Source organism: Miniopterus natalensis, chromosome 3 (genome assembly GCF_054644295.1).
Source record: "Miniopterus natalensis isolate mMinNat1 chromosome 3, mMinNat1.hap1, whole genome shotgun sequence".
NCBI classification, from domain to species: Eukaryota; Metazoa; Chordata; class Mammalia; order Chiroptera; family Miniopteridae; genus Miniopterus; species Miniopterus natalensis.
This window is the reverse complement of record NC_142083.1, coordinates 1,205,465-1,222,030: the sequence shown is the minus strand read 5'-3', so window position 1 is coordinate 1,222,030 and position 16,566 is coordinate 1,205,465. Positions and strand designations below refer to the sequence as shown.

At 40.4% G+C, this 16,566-nt stretch overlaps 1 protein-coding gene across 3 annotated transcripts in view; it reads left to right on the top strand.

Moving 5' to 3' along the window:
- The window catches only part of DDX4 (DEAD-box helicase 4), a 43,608-nt gene that overhangs the window by 23,362 nt on the left and 3,680 nt on the right, over nucleotides 1-16,566 (top strand). For all 3 annotated transcript variants that reach the window (XM_016199822.2, XM_016199823.2, XM_016199821.2), the window contains 10 exons: nucleotides 817-897; nucleotides 1,919-1,960; nucleotides 3,841-3,888; nucleotides 3,990-4,037; nucleotides 4,262-4,404; nucleotides 5,030-5,182; nucleotides 6,350-6,504; nucleotides 9,429-9,558; nucleotides 10,746-10,912; nucleotides 12,742-12,887. In XM_016199822.2, coding sequence (XP_016055308.2) covers nucleotides 817-897; nucleotides 1,919-1,960; nucleotides 3,841-3,888; nucleotides 3,990-4,037; nucleotides 4,262-4,404; nucleotides 5,030-5,182; nucleotides 6,350-6,504; nucleotides 9,429-9,558; nucleotides 10,746-10,912; nucleotides 12,742-12,887 — 1,113 coding nt within the window. The remainder of the gene's footprint in view (nucleotides 1-816; nucleotides 898-1,918; nucleotides 1,961-3,840; nucleotides 3,889-3,989; nucleotides 4,038-4,261; nucleotides 4,405-5,029; nucleotides 5,183-6,349; nucleotides 6,505-9,428; nucleotides 9,559-10,745; nucleotides 10,913-12,741; nucleotides 12,888-16,566) is intronic.

Here is a 16,566-nt window from a genome sequence, read left to right as displayed (position 1 = left end):
CCCAGACTCCTCCCCCCCGTCAGCCCTTGGGGCCCAGGAGTTGCCTTGAGAAGTCCCTGTTGGGTTGCACATCTCTTGGGGAGGACAGATGAGTGGCCCTGGAAGCTGAAAGCATAGGTTTGAAAGGGTGATGTACTAGGTGTGGAGCACATTAGTGAATTGTAGCTTTTTAAAAGTGTGGGGATTGGTGGGTTGCTGTACAGGAGGTCAGGCTCGCATGGCGGGAGCCAAGGGGCCATTCCAGAGAAAAGCAGTCAGTGCAGGTCCTGGGGCAGACACAGTTGCTACCTTTTGGAGGTGACTTAACGTTGCCAGCATTATATTTTACATAGCATTGGTCCTGACTTCTATTATAAAATAATTTTACGAAAATAAAAGTTCTGAGGAAGTAATCTGTAACTGAAGGAAATAATTTGTGGAGAAATCCTTTGTGCAGTACTTAGAATAATACTCATAAGATTCCTGTTAAACTTAAAGTATTTTACCCCACGTCTTTTTTTTTTGGTCTTTTTTTAAAAAATTTTTTATATGTCTTTATTGATTTCAGAGAGAGGGCAGCAGGGGAGAGAGAGATAGAAACACCAATGATGAGAGAGTCATTGGGGATCGAGCCCGACACCTGGGCATGTGCCCTGACCGGGAATCGAACCCTGATCGCCTGGATCCTAGGTCGAGGCTCAACCGCTGAGCCACCCCCGGCTGGGCTACCCCACGTCTTTTAACTTCTGCCACTATAACTTGATTTTTTTATTTTTACCCGTGATTTAACAACTTCTTAAAAATAACATAATCCAAGCTTATAATCTATAAATCTAGACAGCGAATGTGAGCAAGATGAGGGGACACCACGCACTGGCGGCCTTTTTGGATCTAGGAGACCTTCATTGAGTGGCCCAGGTGAGAAATAGAATTCATTATTGAATATTAATCATTCACATATGCCTTCAGTTCTAGGATTAGCAAACCTAACATGTATGTTTAAGTAGACTAGGTTGGTTCATGGTTTTCTCTGCTTTCTAGATCTGTAGGCAAAAATACATGGACAATTTTGCCTCTTATAAAATTTGTACACTGTGAATTATTTCTTCTCTCTCATCTATCAGCTAATTTCAGGTTTAAATTGTACTTTTAATTAGAGGAAGGAAAATAAAGTTTGCATTGGTTTCAAAGAAGGGATTCTGATTTAGGGGATGTGAGGAAAAATAAAATAAGAATACAGTTGATGAAAAATGTTCAAGTGTGAGTAAATAAACTGGTGCATCCAGACAATTGGACATTTCTCAGCGCTAAAATGAGATTAGCTACCAGGCTATGAGAAGATACAGAGGAACCTTAAATGCATGTTACTAAGTGAAAGAGGCCAACCTGAACTGACTGCACACCATCTGGTTCCAACTGCATGACATTCTGGGAAAGGAAACCGACCGGGGAAGGGTGAAAAGATGGGGAGGGATGAACAGGCAGAGCACAAGAGGACTTGAGGGTTGTGGAGCTACTCCGCGCAGGACTGAAGTGGTGGATGCATGTCATTATATGTTTGTCAGACCAGCAGGCTGTTCAGCACAGAGTGAACCAGACATCAGCTCTGGACTCTGGGCTATGACAAGTGTCAGGAAAGGGTCATCAGTATTAACAGATGCACCTCGGAGGGTGTTGATCATGGGGGAAGGTATACAGGTGTGGGGACAGGGAGATGGGACATCCCTGTGTCTTCCCCTCAATTTTGCTGTGAACCCAAAACTGCTCTAAAAAATGAACAATACACTGAGATGAGAAAAAGGTTTGAATTAAGTGTAGACTGAAGAGAGGGATGGCTGAAGGGACTAGGAGCCCTGAGTGCTTAGTCCTGGACTAGAAAAAGCTCTATGGTGGTGAAGTTGTGTTTTCACTAAACGTTCTGCAAAACAATGTCTTCCAGGCAATGGGGACATTTACCACAGCAGGACTGGGAGTGGACGAGGTGAGTTTCTCTTTGTTTGTTTATTGTTGTTAATCCACAACCGAGATGTTTTTTCAGCTGATTTTTAGAGAGAGTGGAAGAGAGGGAGGGAGGAGGTGGGAGGAAGAGAGAGAGAGAAACATGGATGTGAGAGAGACACATCAATTGGTTGCCTCCCACACATACCCTGACTGGGCCCAGGGATCGAACCCACAACCCAGGTATGTGCCCTTGACCAGGAAACCTGAGACCCTTTGGTGTACGGGCAACGCTCTAACCACTGGGCACACGGGCCAGGTCTGAGGTGAGTTTTTATTTGGTTTCCCTGTAAGTGGTTAAAATGATTATAGTCCAACTTTAATTTTTGAAGTTAAAGGTAGCTGTTACTGCTCTTATACACTTGGAGGAGCACACGTTTGCACAGCCTTGTTTTAGACTTAATACTCTCGAATCCAGAAATTCCTCTTCAGGAGTTGTACACTGTAGATGATTTGCTTAGTACGTGTGCAAGGCTGCTCACTGAGGCTTCATTAATATTAAGTAAAGACTGAAACCCCCCTGAAATTTATCAGCAATTGGCTTTGATAAATAATAGAACCATAAAATGTGATACCATGCAAATATTAAAGATTGAGAATCATCTGTGTATACAGATACTTACTTTAAAATAGTCTGTTTTTTCTTATGATACAGTTATTTGATTTGGTGTAGGCGATAAAGTTCAGTATACATGACTTGGTACCGTAAGAAATATTTTCAGAGCTATAAACACTTAAATGTCATGTAAAAGTGAAAATGCTTTTGGGCTGTTAGAACAGCGAAGTGGGTTGGCTGTCTGGAAACCCTCAGTGATGTGGTTAGTCCGAGAGCAGTTAGAGCAGCCCTGCCTGACTCCTGGGTTCTCCCTTCTAGAAAGAGGGTCTTCTCCAAATGTTCCCATGTTTGAAAAAACATTTAAAAGACCTTTCTGTGGATAAAGTTAGAAGGCTGCCATGTAAAAATACCACGTCTTGTTAGCTTTCCAGATCTAGTGCAGTCCCTGTTCTGTGTTGTGGTTGTACCTGAGAGTGGCCCCAAGGTGACAAGTTGAAGCAGAAAGGTTGTGGGTACACAGGGAGGGTCTAGCGTAGCGGCCTGACTGCTATTCACTCCTGCCTGCAGGCTGCCCTGGTGTCTGGGAAGTTGGATTGGGAAGGGCTCTCACCCCTAACGCCGAGTGGCTCACTGCGCCTCACCTGTTTGTGCAGGAGTGGTTTGTGCTGGACACTTGCCTGCCTTCTGGGGGTCTGGAGTGTGGGTAGGTGCCATGCAGGAGGCGGCTGCATTGTCAGCCCCTCATAAAAAGACTGAGTCTCGAGTCTGCTGACCTTCCTCTGGGGACAGCAGTGCCAGCATGCTGTCACAGTGCCTTCCTGTGGTGTGAAGCATGTCCTGTGTGACACAGTAGGGGAGGACGTGGATTCTGGGGCCTGGGTGTCTCTGACTTTGCTCCTTGGCTGATTCTCCTCTCTGTCCTTTTCCTGTAGTGAGTTATTGCCATGAGTCCTAGGAAATGGTGGAACCTGGAGGTGCTGGTGGGGCACCCCAACACAGATGAATGTCTTGTTCCTTTTAAAAAATAAGTTCCTTTGCTGAGGGATATGGGAATTAGGAGATATAACAGCTTAAACAAAAAGTAGTAATATATAACAGGGTCATCTGCATAAAACCAGCATTTTGAATACTAAGGAAGTTTGAACTGCTCAGGATTCTATGTATCTTACGTGTCTCAAATATTGTTTGTACAAAAGGACCTTAAAGATGCCTGTCCATTTTTAGAACTGTTTTCTTTGGAGACAAGCAGTGAAAATAACGCTGTGTACAGCCTTTGTCCTGATTGTCACTGTGAATTTCTTTAACAGGTGGTTACAAAGGGCTAAATGAGGAAGTCATAACAGGCTCTGGGAAGAGTAAGTTTTACTTTAGATAAGGTGTTTGCTCTTACAGCTAGAGTCCTTTTACCAACCTCACTTTGTAAAAATTTATCTCTTTGGGTTTGATTCCCTTTAAGATTCCTGGAAATCAGGAACTGAAGGAGCAGAAGGTGATGACGCTCAAGGTACATTAATTTTTGTGTGATTCACAGACTGTATATTGCATTTAAATAAAAATACAGAATGTTTAAAAGCAGAGTTAACTTTTTAAAATTTGTAAAGAAAACTTTAATGCTAAATATTGGGGAATTCTACAGTATTTAAAATTTGATTTTATCAGTTTTTATCAGTTTTCCTACTTTTCTTCTAGTCCTGTAATGTAGATTCTGTTTATTATTTGAATTCCAAGGACCAAAAGTGACCTACGTACCCCCTGCCCCACCCGAGGACGAGGACTCCATCTTCGCACATTATCAGACAGGCATCAACTTTGACAAGTACGATAGTATTCTCGTGGAAGTGTCTGGACACGATGTTCCACCAGCAATTCTGGTCAGTGTAACAATTATTCCTGTATTGGCTGTGTAGCAGACTTTGGTTTTAAAATACAGGGTGCATTCCTTTAAGTTGGTAGTAAAGCATGTAAGAATTTCATCTTTAGTAAATAACGTGTTAGGAAAATTAAAACCCTGTCTACCATGTACATTAGAATTAAATGCTGTGTTGAAAGAGGCGACTGTATTTCATCCCTACCTCTCCAAACCAGGATGCAATTTTACTTAAATTTACTGAAAGGGATACTTTTTCTAGAGTCAAGATTTCTGCTTCCTGGGTATGTGAGAAAGTGTGTCTCAGGGGAGTGATTTTTAAGGCATGTGGGACCTCACGGTCCCTGTTGATAATGAGCCATTGTTACTGATCAGTTATTTGTATCTCACAGGTTTAAAGGGAAGCAGAAAAAATGTTTTAGAACCTACACTGTCTACTGGAACTGTTCCTTAACTCTATCAAGTAATGATACAGGCTCTGGATAGTACCTTGAGTGGGGCATATCAGTAAAGTAACTTCATTGTATAGAATGGAATTAACAAAAAGTTGAAACTGATTAAAATGGAATATGCTTATGGGATATCTGCAGGTGATATGTGGAATTGAATCACTGCCCCCTTTTTTTTAGACATTTGAAGAAGCTAATCTCTGTCCAACACTGAATAACAACATTGCTAAAGCTGGTTATACTAAGCTCACTCCTGTGCAGAAATACAGCATTCCTATCATACTCGCAGGACGCGATCTAATGGCCTGTGCGCAGACAGGCTCGGGAAAAACCGTAAGTCATCTTCCCACGTGTATTCTGCCCGTACTCACACCGTTAATGTTTTTTGAAGTTTGGTTCTTCCCCAAGTAGCTTGAATCTCTTTTGTTGGATTGAAGGTTTGAAGATGATTTCTGTGAACTGTCATAACTACTGTATTTATGTTTTTCCTCCTGGTTTTATTGGGGTTTGTGTAGTTCTGAAGAAAGAATTTTGAACCATTTTTAGAATAGTTTTGCAGTTAATAGGTGTTTAATTTTTCTAAGTGTGTTCAGCTCCTTCTGGAGCATGGAACTATCTAAACCAGAATGATCGAGGGTAAAGGACCAGAGGTGATAAAGCACAGAGGAAGGGAGAAGACAGCTTTTGTAATACGCTGTTTTGGGGTCAAAGGAATGAAAATTGCTGTATGCATCACATGGAGTGACCTCAGGCTGTGCTGATGCTGAAAGAACTGATGAGACCAGGTTGGCTTTAGGACTAACCTGTTAGTTTGTCTATTAAATAGGATTCCATGAGATGAGTTCTAGACTGTCATTTCCAGGATCTCAGTCTTGGTTCACAGTATTTTAGTCTTAGCCTACATGGTAGAGTCGAAGGGAAAAATGGGTGAGTTGTGTAATATAGCAGCTAATGTATGACTCAAGCATGGTTTTAGTGTCTTATTTGCTTGATAAGAGAACTTTAGGAAAAAATGTGTCTTGCCAGATTTAATTTCAATAAGGGTGACATGTTTATGATCTGAATGTCTGATTTCCCAATTTTTGCTCCACTTGTGGACCATTTTTATCAGACATTCTGAGTGGCAACCTTAGCACTGCCCCAAAAGGATTCAGAATAATGGCTCACTGCCTCGATTTTCATCCAGTTATGTCTACATTCCCCTCCATAGATGAGTTAATGTGCTTTGATTTATTTAGAAGCCATGGGTATGCTTTTTAAAAAGAACTTAAAATATTTTGATTGGGTACATTAACTTTATCAAACATTTTACATTGTATAATATGAGCATAAAGAGCTAAATGTTAAAAATGGATTGAAATGAAAATTGTTTTCCTGTCTCATTTAAAATTAACCAGCCAGATGGAAGAGGCCTCTAAGGCTCTAGGGCATGAGGAATAGGTTTGCCCAGGGTGAAGGATGATGCTTGGTAATTTGTAAATTACGCTATTTAACTTGCAGGCAGCTTTCCTCCTGCCGATCCTGGCACACATGATGCGTGACGGCGTGACTGCCAGTCGTTTCCGAGAGCTGCAGGAGCCCGAGTGCATTATCGTGGCCCCCACTCGAGAACTGATCAACCAGATCTACCTGGAAGCCAGGAAGTTTTCTTTTGGGTAAGTGCACCTGAAGGCCACTCACAACCAGGGTTTCTTTACAGGTTTCTCCCTTGTTGGGGAAGAGCTCAGGAATAAGGCAGCCGTGGAGTTAGGATTATTGATGGACATGTTCTTTTTTCGTAACCTTGCTGTGGAATCCCTGCTTATTTTTACTTTTAAAAGGAAACATCCTTATTAAAATGAGATGATACTAGAAGTAGAATGATAAAAAAGTAGTGAACATATTGGTGTGTGTTCTGGTAGTTTTCAATTTGAAAAATGAACTTTGGGTGTTGCTAATAATTTTCTGTTCTTTTACACATAAATATGAAAAACTGCTTATTTCATAATCAGACCTAATTTTTAATAACTTTAAGATTGTCTATATGTGTTTATATTTTGTTTCTCTATTTGGGGGCATTGGAGTTGTTTCTAAGTTGGGGCTGCTATAAATAAAGCTGTAATGAACAGTGTTATAAATTTTCTGTTTTTATGTTTGAATATTTTCTTAGAGTAGATTTTAATAGATTTAATGTACTTACGTTAGAGCCTGCTCCCATGTACATGTCTACCATCCATATATGGGAATGCCCAGGCCACTCGACACATTGCCAGTATTGGGTATTGTATTAGTTATCTATTGCTTAACAAGTTACTCTGAAACTTCATTGCTGAAAACAAATGTCATCTCACAGTTTGTAGGGGTTGGGAGCTGGGAGACAATTTAGCTGGGTGCTTCTGTCTTGGGGTCTCTTACGAGGCTGCAGACAAGATAACAACCAGAGCTGCAGTCATCTGAGGCTTGACTGGACTCCTGCAGGACGCTTGACTCCTCAGGAAATGGCAGTGGCTCCCTTTAGAGTGAGTGATCAGTGAGAAAGCAAGGAGGAGACTGAAGGGCTTTATAAATTTTGGATATTAACCATTACCTGAGTATCCTTGGTGAATACCTTCTTCCATTCAGTAGGTAGTTTTTTTCGTTTTGTTTTTTGTTGTTTTTTTTTATCATTTCCTTTGCTGTGCAAAAACTTACAGTTTGATGTTGTCCCATTTGTTTATTTTTTCTTTTGTTCCCCTTGACTGAGGAGATCTATCAGAAAACATACTGCTAAGGGAAGTGCCTGAGGTTTTACTGCTTGTGTTTTCTTCTAGGAGTTTTATGGTTTTAAGTCTTGCATTTAACTCTTTAATCCATTTTGAGTTTAATCTTGTGTATGATGTAGGAAGGTGGTGTAGTTTCATTTTTGCATATATCTCCAATTTTCCCAGCAAGATTTATTGAATAGACTGTCTTTACCCCATTGAATGTTCTTGCCTCCTTTGTCAAACATTAATCATATAGGCGTGGGTTTATTTAATTTCTGGGCTCTCTATTCTGCTCCATTGATCTGTATGTCTGTTTTTATGCCAGTATCATGCTGTTTTGATTTATAACCTTGTAGTATAGTTTGATATCAGGTAGCGTGATTCCTTCAACTTTGTTCTTTTACACAATTGCTGTGGCTGTTTGGGGTCTTTTGTGGTTCTATATACATTTTTGGATTATTTGTTCTAGTTCTGTGAAAAACGCCATTGGTATTCTGATAGGAATTGCCTTGAATCTATAGATTGCTTTGGGTTGTATGGATATTTTAACGATGTTAATTTTTCCAGTCCATAAGCTGTTCCTCCAGCCCTCACCCAGAAGCCACACTCTGGCAGCCTTCCAGCCTCCATCTCTTCACTGGAGCCCAAGAGTGAGTGCTCACAAATGAGAGTTTGTGCAGTGTCCCTTTAAGAGGACACCTGGGTTACCAGCAGCCTTCTGTCTCAACTGGACAGATGGGATCCCTGCTGATTTTCATGGCCAGATGTTAGGTGCGCTCGTTTTCCCCGGCTCTACTGCTCTTGGCTGGGGAGCCCGGTGTGTGGTTGAGACCCCTCTTAAGAGGGAACCTTTGCAGCTGAGACATCTTTTCTGGTTCTCAGCCGCTACCCATGTGAGTGGGCCAGCCTTTTTTGCATCTCTGCCCTTCCTACCAGTCCCTGTGTGGCTTCTTCTGTAAATCCTTATTACAAGACTTCTGCTCAGCTAGTCCTCGGTTCATTATTCGGATTGATTGTTACACATTCAGTTGTAATTTTGATGTGGTCAGGGGAGGAGGGGAGCGCAGCGCCCACCTGCTCCGCCGTCTCGCCCCTTCCTCCACGTGTACGTTTCAGTCCTCTGGCGAATGGTAGCCTACTTGGCTGTTGCCACCTGTTATCTTTAAATGGTGTATGTTGTAGGTGCTGCATATCCTAGAACTGACCCTTGCTCTTTATGAATGCACAGTATTCCTTTGGGTGGATGGACTGTAATTTTGAGTTTTCTGTTGTTAGATGCTTAGTTTCAATCTTCTGATACTAAAAATAATGTTGGCAGTGAATCTTATTATTATATAGTCACCTTTTCCCATTAGGGCGACCTATCTGAAGGGTAAATTCCTATGTGTGAACTTACTGGGACAAAAATAAGTTTTTAAATTTTAATAGGCACTACAATTGTGACATGGGTGGCATCAGTTTACCCTCTCGAGGGCCACTTTCTCTGTGCTCCTCCTGACCTGGTATTACCAAGCTTGAGGGACAACATTGTGTTAGTCTTCATTTGTTTCCCTTTTAAAAATAATGTGTAACTTAAAAAATCTTTAAAAGCCATTTGTACTTTTAATGAGCCATTTGTTCATGTTTTTGTCCTAATTTTGTGTGGGGGTTGGGGTGTTTTTCCTTGTTTTTGAATAGCCCATTATCAGATGGGTAAAAAAATATTTGTTCATGGTTTTTTATTTTTCTACCTCTTCCTGCGAAGAACTTAATTTTTTAAAGGTTGTTGAATGTATTAGTTTTTGTCCTTATGGGTTTTGTTTTACATTTTGTTAGAAATAAATGTCTAATTTTCAAGTTATTTTTCCTGTCAACAGAACTTGTGTAAGAGCTGTTGTCATATATGGGGGAACCCAGTTTGGGCATTCAGTTCGACAGATCATCCAGGGCTGCAATGTCTTATGTGCTACTCCTGGGAGACTGATGGATATCATAGGTAAAGAAAAGGTAGGCCCCAGAGGGATAACATGTTTGTGGAATTGATTAATAATGTTTTTGTATGGGAAATGGAGACAGTGGTATAAAGATAGATATATTTATTAAAGCACCATTAATAACCATTATATATGAGGCCCCCATCATATTTTTTGAATGTGTTCTTATATAATTGATAAAATAATTTCAATAGGAGATAAATAGTATTTTTCATTTCATACTTGGGAAAACAAACTCAGTGTGATTGTATAATTTACTTAAAAACCCCTCAGTTAGCTCTAGTAAGTTAATAGGGCTAGAGTTAGAATCTGGAGCTGATTTCAATACCCAGCCACACTGGGAGAAAACAGGATGACCGCTTTTCTCTAGTTTCATACATGTCTTGCTGAAAGCCTTTTTTTCCTGGAAGAAAGCCTTTAACATCAGTAGTATTGTCTCCTGTTTAAGTGTGGGAGTGATAGTAACCAGACTTGTTAATTTTCTAAGACTTTAAGAAGAGATTTTAGGGCCATATACTTAATCTCTCACTAAACATTTCCCGTGGTGGTATCAGAGTTGTTCCCTGTTTGGAAACATGTGCTTCTTTTTATAGCAATAAATGTTCAGGATCTGAGGCATTTCTCAGTTGTCTTTTAGTGGTTAGAGATTGGAGAATTTATTAAGGGTGTAGAGGAGTTAGAAAACATTTGCCATTTATAAGACATTTGTATTTGTCATCCTGTTAGGAATTTTTATCTCTTAAGTTAAAGAATCTGACTTTATCATGTAGCACAGTCTACATCTGGCCGTCCAACACAGTATTCACTAGACACATGTGGCTATTAAACTTCAAAAGTGACATAAAATGTAAAAGTAGTTCTTCAGGCACACTGGCCACAGGTCAAGTGCTTACTAGCTGCAGTGGCCAGTGGCTGGCATGTCAGACAGTGAAGATGCAGGACTTTTCCTATGAGACAGACCTGTTGTGCATTGCTGACTAGGTGTTTTGGTTTCAGTCTTATGAAGTGTTTTACAGCATTAGAGAAAGTTGAGAGGTGAAAGGAACAGTAAAGTATTATCTAAGTGAAACAATTCTCGTTTTATGCACTGATTCCTCACTCTCACCCTTAAGGGTACATTAACAGTTAGAATGTGGAGAATGTCTTAATATATTAACTAGTGTGCATTCTCTGCTCTAATTTTTGAAAATATCCTTAAAGATTGGTCTTAGACAGGTCAGATACCTAGTTCTGGATGAAGCTGACCGCATGCTGGATATGGGCTTCGGACCAGAAATGAAGAAGTTGATTTCCTGCCCAGGAATGCCGTCAAAGGAGCAGCGCCAGACCCTCATGTTCAGTGCCACCTTCCCAGAGGAAATTCAGAGGTAATTTTTTCCTTGTTAAAGATAATGGTAATGTACATAAGTGGTTTTGTGAAAGCAGAAGCAATATGCATATCTTATTTTTGAGAGAGTTGATTTTTTTAAGATTCTAATATAGTTTAAAAAGATGTATTCCTAAAAAGTTTATCATATTTTTCATTGTTTCTTACTTTGTTCCTGGCTTTGCATCAGCATGACATTTTATTAAAGTATGTGTCACAGCACCTCGTCCAGCTAGGCTTCAACAAGTGCTTACTAAAGGAGGTTATTTTCTTCAAGTCAGAATTATAGAGCTTGGGAGGATTGGGTCTTTGATAGAAAATGTGCATACCAGCTGTTGACAGATGTGGTCTGGTGAGTTGTGAGGTCAGGAGGAGAGGAGACATCCTGCTGTATGTGTGGTGACTCTGCTTCCTGCCTGTGGTCCCTTAGCTGCAGGGGCCTGAAGTGCCCAGACAGCAGTTTTAGCTTGGAATTCAGTGAGACTAGCTGTTCAGAGGTGGAACCAAGACCCCCAAGCCTGCAAAACCTATGGTGAGGGGATGGGAAGCACAGATTCCCTGTGTGGGTGACTGAGAGTGATGGGATGTAGGCCACTCTCGCTTGTGTCCCTTGGTGCCCAGGCCCATGTGCCATATGAAGATCTGGATTTGGGTTCCTGAACCTGTGGAATGGTGCCAACCTCACAGAGAACCACTCCATCTGGCCCGCTTGCTGTCTTTTCAGCAGACAGTTCCAGTTTCTGTCAGGGTGGCAGCTTCTGGGGTGTGGTGTGACGTGACCTGTGGACCACCTGTGCTCTACAGTGGGTGCCCTGCCCTGATAGAAAGTTACGTGGATCCACATACTTCACAAGCCCTTAGGTAGTGGAGCTGGCTGTCAGTTTCTTTCATTCATCATGTGATTTAATAGTCTGCGTGTAAAGTTAAAAAGAACTCTTGGCTGGAGAAGAAGTCTAAGTCACAGGAAAGCATTTAGTCACTTGGCACAGTTTTTTTCTTAGTGATACATAAAATGATAATTTCTTATGTTTAGATAGTGTCTTAAACTTGAAGTAGGATATCTATATTTTCATCATTGTCCTTGGTAACTAGTAATATCAAGTATCTATCTGATTAGCAACTAATATTTCCGATGCCCATCTATTTCTTTCTTTCTTTCCTTTTTTAATACACCTTTATTGACTTCAGAGAGAGGAAAGGAGAGGGAGAGAGAGAGATAGAAACATCAATGATGAAAGAGTCATTGATCGAGCTCACAACCCGGGCATGTGCCCCGACTGAAAATCGAACCCCGATCGCCTGGATCCTAGGTCGACGCTCTACCGTTGAGCCACGCCCAGCCGGGCTCTATTTCTTGATTTACCCTGAAATGGGAAAGTTCTGCTCAACAAATGTGATTTTATGTGTCTTGATGTGAAAAGCACTGACCTGAGGTCTGGTTTGCTTGTAATAGTTCATTTGAAGTTTAATAATTTAACATTTCACATAATGAAAGCAACGAGTGAAGAACTGAAGCTTTGCTGTAAGCTTGCGTTTCAGCTCAGAGTGCTTTTACTATTGTTACACATTTTACAGTGTGGCATGGTCAGCATACCCAGTTGGAATTATGGTGTCCATTATTTGGTTATTTCACACAAACTTTTTCACTAGTAATTATGTGTTTTGCAGAATCTTAACATTTTACACTGGCCTTTAAAAGTGGTACTTGGATGATACAAATTTTCACCTTATCATATTGTAGGTGTTACAGTCTGTCTTGCAGAATTTCAGCAAATGCTGTGTGTATTAATAGAAGAGGTGAAGTGAAGGAATAATCTTTTGTCTTTCAAGGTTGGCTGGGGAGTTTTTGAAGTCGAACTACTTGTTTGTAGCTGTGGGGCAAGTGGGCGGAGCGTGCACGGACGTCCAGCAGGCGGTCCTCCAGGTGGGCCAGTACTCCAAGAGAGAGAAGCTGGTCGAGATCCTGCGCAACATAGGTATCTGACCCCATGTAACTATTTCTTGTCATATTTTGATGTTTTAAAATTACTGTAATAATTGTTTGGCATGAGTCTTAATAAGCTTGTTTCCATTATTTCTTCTTTTCCTAAGGCTGTTTTCATGGTTCGGCTTTCTGTGTAAATTATATAGTAGTATAGTCCTTTCTCCTCCATTAAGGTTAAAAGTAGGAAGGATTTGTGGCTTTGCTTAACAGCATTGGACTAAAAACTGTTCCAGCAGAAAAATACGCTTTTCTGTTTCAGAAAATAGAAAGGCTTAGTACCATATCCTTACATCAAACTCTATGCCACCACAAGTGAATTCTTTGCTGTATTTCTAGCCCCAGTTTTACTTCTAAGGCTTCCTGTGCTCATAGATTCAAGCATTTTGGAGCTGGAAGGAACTTAAAGATCTAATTCTGTTTCTCCACAGTAGCAATGAGAAATCTAGTCCCGCTTCTCCCCAGAAACAATCTTTATGGAAAGTCACGTATTTCTTTCTTTGACGGAGACACTGTAGGTTGTATGAGGAAATGAGAGTTCTAACAGGGCCATCCTAATACCTCCTGTTGCCTCACAGGCTGAGCGTTACAGGCTGCACGTGTCCGTCCCCCCCCCCCCCCCCAATCCTCCACAGGAGCTTCTCTTTCAGTTTGAATGGCAGGAGGCAGGGGTGGGAGAAGGCAAGAAACCATCTAATTTCCAAAAATGAGCAAAAGAAAGGAAGTTGACTTAGAAAGTACTTTTTAAAGGTTTCTGGTCTGTGTGTGTGTGCACATTTTCATATAATTTAATTTCTATTTTTTAACTTAAAATCTGCGAGCTTTTCTCCTTTTGCCTTTTAAATGCAGTTTTCATTATTTCATAGTATAACCAACTGCCTTTTTCATAATTTTAATTTTAAATGAGTGGGTGTCAAAGATTTTATTGAGTTTATTGATTACCAGGGGAACTAGTAAGATGTTACAGCAAGTTCATAGGAGAATTCAAAGAACACATATATCAGGAAGGCTAACATGAATTTACAAACAGATGCAGAACTGGTTGATATCTACAAAGCAGTAATCAATTGCATTTGAGAGGAATGTTTGTATTTTTATTGTTTTAATCATTTGCATGGCTGTCATTGCAGTAGAGGTATGAAAGAAAAGGGAAAGTAAGGCACAGGTAACTGAAGGGTGTGCTAGACAGGAATTGTTTTTGCTCATTTCAAAGTGTTTCATGCCCTAACCAGTTTGGCGCAGTGGTATTTTAAAAGTGCCATTTTGCCTTTGATTCCTGCCAAGGTTACGTACCGAGGTTGCAGGCTCGATCCCCAGTCCCATTTGAGGTGTGTGTGGGGAGGCAACCAATCAACGTGTCTCTCTCACATCGATGTTTCTCTCTCTCTCTCTCTCTCTCTCTCTCTCTCTCCCTCTCTCCCCCCACACACATCGATGTTTCTCTCTCCCTCCCTCCCTTCCACTCTCTGAAAAACAATGGAAAAAATATCCTCAGGTGAGGATTAAAAAAAAATGTCAAAGTGTTTTGCAGTTTTTCCTGATAGTCTGTGTCCCCTCATGGTCGTAATAATCTCAGAGGTTATTCTTTTTTTAAAATATTTTTTTAAAAATTGATTTTTAGAGAGAAAGGAAGGGAGAGGGAGATAGAGAAACATTGATATGAGAACGGAACATGCAGAACATTGATCAGCTGCCTCCTGCGCTCCCCCTACCCGGGATGGAGCCTGCAGCCCAGGCACGTGTTCTCTTTGGGAATTGAACCAGCAACCTTTCGGTGCACAGGAAGACACCCAACCACCTGAGCCATACTGGCCAGGGCTCAGAGATTATTCTTGGTTACAAGAAAGGCTTGTCTTACTATGTTTAGTTTATTCGTGTAAGTGCAGCAAGACTGTTCATTAACAGTATAGACCTCCTTGAGTTTGTTTTGCAAACCTAGAGCCACACAGTATCAAACAAACTAAAGTCATAAAACTAGCTTCTGTCTGGAAGTTTTAATTAGAAGTCTAAGATTAAACTTGTTCAAGTATTTCAATTTTCCTTGGTTTTCATTTTTAATATGGTTAAACATCAATAGTTATAACCTACATAATTGAAACTCTTTGAAATTATCAGTAATTTTTAAGAGTTTAAGAGGCCACAGACCAGAATTTTGAGAGCCACCAATTTAGGACAAAACAGCTTTTTTCCTTTAAAAACAAAAGCGCTTATATTCCTGTGTCACTATTAATCCTCGTATAACCTCAACCACTTACATTAATTATAACTTTGAACCATCATGACTGGTATTTTGTAAAGGAAACTAGAGGCAGGGAGGGACAGTTGAGAGGTGTCACACAGTGTTATGGCTGGTTACCGGAACGCGTGTGCATTCTGTACGGCTTTCTGCACATGCTCCTTTCATGCCTGGTTAGAGGCTCAGAGAGGGCACCTCTCTGCAGTAGGTGAAAAACAGGAAGCAGAAGGACACAACCTTGTGTTAGTGATGAGCATTTGAGAATCCACCTGTATTCAGTGATCACCCATCATTAACTCAGTGTCGTCTACTATTTTAAGTTACTCAAAGCTGAAGATCTTGGAAATTATGTTCAAGATGACATCCTGGAAAACATACTTGTTGAACACTCTGAGTAAATTTAGTTGAACAGATGAACATTTCTATAGCCTTAAACATGGAGAATATTAGTTTGACTGGCATACCTCCATACGTTTAGAAAAATAAACCCAAGTAAAAGAAGACATATGTTTATAACATACTTAACATCGATAAATTGGAGAAGAGACAGGTGTTTTTTAAACCAAAGTTATTAAATTAGTCTTGTTTATCAAAGATTTCATTAATTAGGTGAACCTATAATCCTAAAATCTTTCTAAATTAGTTCCTGTAGGAAAAAATTTTTAAATGACAAATATAAAGTATTAGTTTAGTTTCTTTATTTTCTGGGGTTTTTCGGAGTATTTATCTCAATAAACTATTCCTCTATTTTATTTCTCTTTATAAACCTATCAGAATTGAGTTCCTTTAATTTAATAGACTATATAATTCAATTTGTTAATACTCCCCGTAGGGTATTAACATAATGATTATACATAACGGTAGATGAAGACTGTTCTGAACTACACATACGGAGCTTGTAGCTTCAGCTCTACCACTTCAGCCACAGGTCAAGAGTGAACAAAATACAAAAAATCACAGTCTGGCTATCAAAGCTGGAATTCTTTTTAGATTCTTAATTGATTTTCATTCACAATGGACTAGTCGACTAAACTTAACAAACTGGATTTTATGTCATTTCTCACCCAACAGATTAATTTATTAAACCATTTACAGAGATGACCAGATGGTCTGATCAGAAAAGTGCATCTGTGGTGGCTGCTGTCACTGGTGGGTGTAGCGCATTGTCTGAACTAGAACAAATGCAAATAGCAGAGAGGGAGGGTTAGTGGAGTTAAGTTTTTATGGCCGATTGGGATTCACCCCGGGAAACAAGGAAAGGTGGGGTGAGGGCTCCACTGCTCAGGGGTGTTTGGTATCTGACCCTCAGGTAAGCCAGCTTTGGATTTGGGCATCTTGCCAAATAACCTCCAACACTGTGGAAAGATAACTTCTGACAAAATATAAAGTCGTTAGTCTTATCAATGAAATAACTATGTCTTCGGGATCCTACTGGTTG